The following is a 7,956-nucleotide window of genomic DNA, read 5'->3' as shown; positions in this document are numbered from 1 at the left end:
TTTTTTATGTTTTCATATTTCAATTTTAGTCCTGGATGTTTTGATTTTTGGTCATTTCAGTCATTTTTCTTTGAAAATACTTACGTGACATTATACACATCAGTTCCACATCAGCACTACAATGGTGCCACATCAGCGTCACGTCAAAAAAAAAACTAAAACTGCTAAAAAAATAAAAATAGTGAACTAAAACTAAAATCTGAAAATATAGAGCATCAAAATCGCAAAGTGACAAACTTACAGGACAAAAAAGCAATTTTCCCTTTTTTAAATTACATAAAATTTAAAAACAAAAAAAAAAAGCTGCCGATATTAATAATGATTTTTTCCAAAATTCGATATTAACGTACATGTTTTGGATTTATGCAATGATGATGCGAGTGTCGTCCATCTGGGATCAAGTTAGTTTCAGTTTAAAAACAAGTACGAAATCTAAACTTCGAGTTAAATCCTATTCCAAGCATTTCACAAAGTAGGAGTCAGAATAAAGAACATAAAAATCTGCAGCTAGAACCAAACACTATCCATCAGAATTCATCTAACAAGCTCAATCAATAGCCTACATTACCCTTGAATGCCGGGATCCGTCAAGTCTTGGCGCACTCAATGACATGGTCCTTGAACTGTTGCAGTTCTTCCAGAACTTCGTCCTTGGGCCGGTACAATAAATCAATCATTCGCCACAGCTACGATCAAACAACATAAAACCATCAAATAAGAAACCAAGCCGCAGGTCAGTGAAAAACTGCAGCATCGGAAAAGAAATTCAAATATCACCTGCAATGTACCACCACCACCAGAGAATTCCCCATCATCTGATACACTGACGATTGTCCATGGATCATTGGCATTCCAGTGGAAGTCAACAACCTTGTCCCTGGAACAGACGGTAACAGTTTTTAGCGGAAATCCATCATAGAAACAAAATACATATTTCTATAAGACATAAATTGTATAATATCAAATAGCCCACTTAGTACAACACTACAATCATTAGGTCAGCAGTTATACTGTATAACTTATACACGACATTTTTAGGGAAAATATAGCGAAAAAACAGAATGCAGGACAACTTCGAATGTCTTTCATTGAATCTCTTTTGCATGGAACTATATAGTTATGATTATATCAAATACGAACAGTTGTAGTTTAATTAATTTAAGGAAGGTAACAATGCATGACAGATGGTCCTTTTTTATACCATATGATAAGCTGATTTATACATAAAAGAAGAATATGTGTGCATCACCCATTTGCGAATTTAATCTTTCGACTAGTGATTACATCCTTTTTGTACAGATCGAACCAACATCACTAGATATTCCACGTCAAACACCGTATTTCAATAAAAATGGAGGCATAATGACCAGAACAATAGGAATCTGAATATTTTTTCAAGTATATTGCCTTGATTAAATAGGACAAAAATTCGATTTTCAACATCCTAGTTATCACAGAAAGGCATCTGTAAACAGCCACGGTATCAAGTCTCACACTTTTCTGTTTTTACATCATTCTCTAACCACGATCACATTCATTCCTTAATTACTGGGATCTGCTACATTCAGTTGAAAAGTTTACTGATCATCTTCTAACACTTCAATTTTTTATTCCTCACACAATGCTTATGCTATCACACAGCTCAATATTACCCAAAAGTTAGACCAAACAAGTAATCCGAGAGGAACATCTTCAAAAGCGCTTCCAAATAAATTGAAGACAAGATACAATTAGATTGTAAATAATACTTCTCGTCTACTGTAGCAAAGCACAAAATAATTATTATTGAGAAAAAGGGTTTCCAAAATACTTCACATATTGTTGCACCGCATAAACCAAAGAATTTAGGGGAGAGGGTCATGGAACTAATTTACATTATAATACGTGGAAATAAATACGTATCTATCATATAAATATAACTGCCAAATGCTTGACAGGTTCGATTTTCATTTTCTAAGAAGAGGAAGAGTCTACCTGTGTCCAGCATGTTGGAAAAACAGCCCTGATGGGGTATTAGGAGATTTGGACCCAGCTTCTTCCTGGTTACCAACCTGCAGCAACATAAATGAAAATAAAAAGAGCATGTGAAGATCCATATGTGAGCAGATTTGGGGTTCCAGGCTGCAGGGAAGGTAGGAAGTTGATGAGTTGATCTAATAATGGTGCTTTGCGGGAAATAATATATTTACATCAACATTATCCGCACAATATGAAAATTATATTTCTAAAGACAGCCCAAGATCCTTTGAATAAAAGTTTCAGACCACGGTGAGTTTAACAAAGAGCATGAGCTTCCCCACCTTCTCATAGTCCCAAATGTTCAACAATCCATCGTCCGCTGAACTCCCAAAGACTGAGCGCTTGTCAGGTGACCACTAAAATTTGAATAATAAATCAGGGTTAAAATATATCGATCGACAATGTACTCGACATGCATCATAGAAAGGTTATTTACAGTGTGAAAACACAATCGAAATACCTGGACACAAAGAACAGCGGCAGTATGACCTTCAAATTTATGGACAGGCGATCCAACTCCATCAGATGTTAAAGTTCGACGATCAAACATGCAAACTGAATGATCGGCGGACCTGAAATCAATGGAACATAGAATAACAACCTTTTAATGAAATCAAGTTGCCAATGAGGCAATGACTGGAAACATTAAGTTTTGCACACTGTTAAGGATCAACAGAATGATATTCAAAATCATGAAATAGGCGAAGGCATACCCTGTTAATATATAATTTTCATCCTGAGAATTCCAATCTACACAATGAAGATCAGCATTATGTGCCTTTTCAACCTAATAATTAAAGAAACATTCCAGTTGAGTAAAATACTAAACAAACTAACAGTAGAAATTACTATTCAAGGAACAAAATTCAAAGGACAAGATATTAGAGAGAATAAAATATGCATCAAAAGTCAAAACAAAGTGAAAATTTTTAAACCTTGAACTTCTCTAACCAGTATTTTTCAACCAACATATAGTTTTCATATTACATACTAAGAACACCGGCCGTTTATCAAAGTTCAAATAACAATGTAGGAATAATTGAAAAAATAAAAATAAAAATTTGAAGTTGATTGATGAGACAGGGACGAATGATGACATTATAAACAAAAAGAAATAAGATATAAAACAAGTGCTACTGGATGTACGATCGAAAACAAATATCAAATCTGGGCAGCAACTATGCTTATAAAATATAAACATTTAAATGAAGTGGTCCATGGTATTTACGGAAAGTGAATTAGTTCATTTCTTATGCTCAAGAAATCCAGACCATTCGAGATTGGCAGAGTTCAAATTAGATAAACATGTCATTAAGAATACATCAAGCCGATGTTGAGTTTAATTTCAAAAAGGAACCAAAGCAAGAAAAGCTATTAACAAATTACAAAAATATCCGCCTAACCTTTACGACTGGACTGTTACCAATCCTTGCGTCCCACAGTATCAAGCAGGAATCATCTCCAACACTACAAAACTGCTGTGAACTTCACGATGCAACAAATAAGTCAGACACACAAAGACAGAAAACTATTAAGAAATTTAGTGTATTCAGAAAATATATATATACATAATTAGAACTTTAAAAAATAAAGAAGTATAGGGACAAACTTTTCATGCTGGAAAGCAATGGAAAATTTAATGAGTAATAAAAAATCAACAAGTTATAAGAGAAATTTTACTTTGAAGTATGAGATTTGCAGCTGTTTAACTTAAACCAATTATATTCGCAAGATTAAAATCACATCACTCATACAATTCAGGAGAACGATAATTAAAGTAAACCTTGATAAAAATTGCATGTATTCAACATTATCGATGATATAATCAAAGAGATCACGAGGGCATGTTACCTTGATGGGCAAAATTGAACGTCCTCAACTGTATCAGTGTGCCCCTGAAAAATTCCACGCGGACCAATGGGAGAATTATCAGCAGCTTTCACAATTGAACTAGTAGATTCAGCAGATTGGGTTACATCTGTGGCCAGAGATGAAACATGATCCTGAATACTCCACAATACCACAGTTTTATCCTTCCCTGTTAGACACCTCATCATCAAAAAAACTAGACTAAAAACCTAGACAAAGCTCATAGGAGAGGGAGAGATATTAAGATAACAACGGTGAATGAAACGTAAAACAAGTCAAGTTCAAACCTCCAGAAAGCACAAAAGGTTCAGCTGGGCACATTGCAAGAGCAAATTCCGCGTTATCTTGGTGTCCAGATAATATCTAGTTAAAAACAATAGTTCTCAAAAATTGAACAAAACAGAGCAATAAAGTCAACTCCGCTGATTAAACTGAATAGTCTTGTGCCTACCAGTTTTCACGAGGCTTAAAAGGACCATGGCAGAGGAATAAAAGTCAAATCTAGGAGTCACTAGGAATTATATCGAAGATTTAAAGAGGCTCATCTATTTAGGAAATTACTGAAAAAATCCAGGTACCATTTTTGTCATAGACTAGAGGATTATATGTATATAAATATAGCATCTGGCTTAGTACCACCAGCATATCCCAACAAAAGCTCAAAAAGAAATTTTGTTGCAATAAATAAATTTCCACCTGACATATTTTCTGACCTGTCAACTTTGCAAGTTATTAATTAGAAGACGTACAGTCGCAAATTTTTAAGTTTTCCACAACACGACTTAAGCAAGTACACAGAACATGGTGTTCTACTGAGAAGCATTATGTGCACGTTGCGGGGACAGAGAGTAAATAGATTAAAATAAAATACAAGAAACAAAAAATGCACCAAATCAGGACGAGATTCAGCAGCTCCAATGACAGCATGTCGATTAGGTTGGGATTCAACATCCCAAATAAGAACCTGGTATGAAACAAAAGAACCAGAAATATTTAAATGTTCAAACAAAATATAGTGCATGTTCATATAGTTTTAAAGTAACATAAACCAAGAACAAACACTTACTTCAGGACAATCAGTGTGTGTTGCTACTATATTTTTATTCTGAGGCAGTTCCCTGATTCTGTTCACCTGACCAGTAATCATTTATGAGAACTGGTTGTCAAAAGGCTGATGAACACAATGACAAAAACTTCTATATTGACAATAAAGAGAACACATGCGATAAACAATAACAATCTTCACAGGCTTGAATACGGATGAGCTAACATGGTACATCAGTAAAGACTTAAATTCATGGAATATCATCTCAAGTATCATGGAGTTCCCATGGCAAGAATCCAAGAACCACAATTGATCATCATCTCAAAACAAGGAATATAAATGAATAAGCATGTCATACAGGCACATAGTTTTTGGGAATTCAGATAGTCGATACCTCTCCCGGATGCAAGATAGTTTTGTACTTCTTGACATATGGTGAACGCGCATCTTCATTGAACTAGTAATTAAGAATTAAATAAACCAAATCATCATGAAACCTTATGCAAAAAAGATTACAACATAAACCAGTAAAAAAGTACATACATTAGCAATGTGATTTTCTGAAGCAACTCGGGGCTTGACAACCTCACAATTTGCTATAATCAAAGTGTTAGGTTGTGTGTGGTCGGTCTGATCAAGACAGAAACAAGGAAGATGTGATTAGATCGATAATGTCAAATAAAGGAAACAAAGCAAAAGCTGTAAATTTAAAATAGTCATATTCACTCTGCTACATAAAAGCTCCAATGAAAGTCCATCAGGAAGCAAAAGCAATGTGCCAGTAATATTCCATTTATTCAGACGACGAAAAACAAATGAAACCATCAAGCACAAAAAGCGGAACTTTAAGAATGAGGATGCAGCACCGGCTTAAGGAAAAACAAAGAACATAAAATAACAATTTTTTAGATCCAAATGCCCATGAAGCATTGAAATATGGGCTCTGCATCCACGACAAAATAAAATCAATAGTAATACATATTTATAGTACTTGATGCATATTCTTATTCAATAGATTGGAACATTGGAAAGTATCTATTTAACTCCATAAAATATAATTTTCATCATGTACCTGAAGTCCTAAACTTTAGAATATTGAGCATTATTGAGCCTCATCGAGCCTCATTAAGATCACTATCCCACAGATTTAACAGGTATACATACAGTTATTATACAAGTAATATATTTTTTTAATCATCTTTACTTTTAGTTACCATAGTAAACCACACGTTTAGGAAGAAAGAAGATTACCAGTACTCTTTGGGGAAAAATTAGTTAAGAAGACATGACAGGATTAAAACGTCAATCCAATGGTAGAGCAATTAATGAAGTTTATTACTCATGGCTAATACTGAAGAGACTTTAAAGTCAAAACAAAAATGAAAGAACTTGAGTCGTCTTAGAAAAGCTTGTAGAACCACAATGAAAGCAAGCCAAATATATCCCCTCCAAACGACTCCAAATTGAACCAGACAAACATGTCCTCATATAGCAATGACCACCAACATAAATGTACTTATAAACCAATCATATACTCAGAACTCAGTTGTAATGGTTGACAGTTATATATAATTTCAGTTCAGATATTTACAGGGTAGAAGGGATCCTTGTTCTTCCGAATATTTAGTCTAAGAAACACTGAAACAGCTCAAATGCACAATCAATATTCACACGATATAACCTCTAACCAACAGCACCAACAATGAATAGCAGCCTTGGCACTGAAAAATTGTCATAGAAATAAACTTTTTTTTTCCGAAAAAAAAAAAGAATAAAAAAACATTCTTGGCCAAGACGAGAATGCTTACTTGTTCAGATAGATAAAGACGCTGTTTGGTTTTGTAGTTTCCTTGCTCAAGAACTGGGCCCCAACTGCGACCATGAAAAGCAACCATAGAAGACCATCATTACATTGTTTCCCCGTGTAATTGTTAATCAAAAATCGTATAACAATAAGCACAGACTGAACAATACAGCCTACGTGTATTACAGATATTCCAGCTAACAAGAAAAAAGTTCACATTTTCAACTTGGGCCCGCACTTGTATCAGATGTAGAGAAATCAAGTTATTGGTTATTGGAGGCAAGAGAATGTGGGAAACACCACACCGCAACCAAGTATGAATTCAACATCGCTAGCAGCAAAAAAAGAAAAAAGAAAGTTCCAAAAGTCCCAATCAGATGGTGTGAGCACCAGAATCATTATATTGTCCGTAGAAAATTCAAAACCATTTCACCAGTTTAACCCCAAGCAAAACTAATCCAGGCACCCACATCTCCACATAAAAACTTAAACCACGTCATGAAGGATTTCAAACGATACATACATTCAATTCTCAAAAAACGTAAAACCCTAACCAAAAGAATACAAGTCCGGAAAGCTATACCGGCAAGAGAGAGACGGCCAAACTAGGTTATGATGCGCGAGCCAGTCGTAAAGCACCGGAACCAGCAGCTTCCAGTGCCCGTAGCTCTCTTCGGCGGCGGCATTTCTCTTCTCACCGCCGGAGCCTCTCATTCTGGGGTGCGGCGGACCTCCTCCTCCGCCGGAGTCCTTCTCCTTGTCTCCTTTGGATTTGGTGGAACCCTTGGGCCTCCCACGCTTCTTCGGCTCGGGAGTCGGCGTGGCCTCCATTTTCCCTCCTTGGATTTTTTTGTGTTTCCCTCTCGCTTTTCCAAAGTGGTGAGAATTTTTAAATGGAGCTCAGCACTCAGGTGACGTCACCAAGGCTTTGTTTGGTAACTATGAAAAAATTGGGGGGAAAAAAACTTGAAACTTTCTTCTTTTTTTTGTCTAAAAAAAATCCCTTATTAAAAAATATTGAAGAATAAAACTTTTTTCTTGAAACTTTCTTCTTTTTTTTGTCTAAAAAAAATCCCTTATTAAAAAATATTGAAGAATAAAACTTTTTTGAAAACCCATATAGTTTTGGATTCGAATGTACTTATATATGTGGTAATAGTTAGATTAGATAAAATTGAAAATTCATCTCCTGTTGTGTACAAAAAATAAAGTTTTTTTT

At 35.1% G+C, this 7,956-nt stretch overlaps 1 protein-coding gene across 1 annotated transcript; it reads right to left on the bottom strand.

Annotated features, from left to right (window-relative positions):
• Window positions 1–304: 304 nt before the first annotated feature.
• On the bottom strand, window positions 305–7,616 carry LOC140887409 (WD-40 repeat-containing protein MSI4). The gene is made up of 15 exons (XM_073294641.1): window positions 7,321–7,616; window positions 6,742–6,805; window positions 5,477–5,563; window positions 5,328–5,390; window positions 4,955–5,020; window positions 4,778–4,852; window positions 4,176–4,251; window positions 3,871–4,057; window positions 3,423–3,504; window positions 2,733–2,806; window positions 2,480–2,591; window positions 2,301–2,375; window positions 1,975–2,051; window positions 778–877; window positions 305–686 (listed from the first exon to the last, which is right to left on the bottom strand). The coding sequence occupies exons 1-15, from the start codon at window positions 7,566–7,568 to the stop codon at window positions 588–590; spliced, it is 1,485 nt and encodes a 494-aa protein (XP_073150742.1). The 5' UTR covers window positions 7,569–7,616; the 3' UTR covers window positions 305–587.
• Window positions 7,617–7,956: the final 340 nt, after the last annotated feature.

The sequence above is a fragment of the Henckelia pumila genome, chromosome 3, assembly GCF_033568475.1.
Source record: "Henckelia pumila isolate YLH828 chromosome 3, ASM3356847v2, whole genome shotgun sequence".
In the NCBI taxonomy this organism is placed as follows: domain Eukaryota; kingdom Viridiplantae; phylum Streptophyta; class Magnoliopsida; order Lamiales; family Gesneriaceae; genus Henckelia; species Henckelia pumila.
The sequence above is the reverse complement of the archived record's forward strand: the minus strand, read 5'-3'. Positions and strand labels throughout refer to the sequence as shown.

Coding starts and splice junctions, on each gene's coding strand:
- LOC140887409 (XM_073294641.1), bottom strand. CDS start 7,568: ATGGAGGCCACGCCGACTCCCGAGCCGAAGAAGCGTGGGAGGCCCAAG. Junction 5,564..6,741: donor GTCTTTATCTATCTGAACAA/GTAAGCATTCTC, acceptor TGTCTTGATCAG/ACCGACCACACACAACCTAA. Junction 878..1,974: donor TTCCAACATGCTGGACACAG/GTAGACTCTTCC, acceptor CGTCTGTTCCAG/GGACAAGGTTGTTGACTTCC.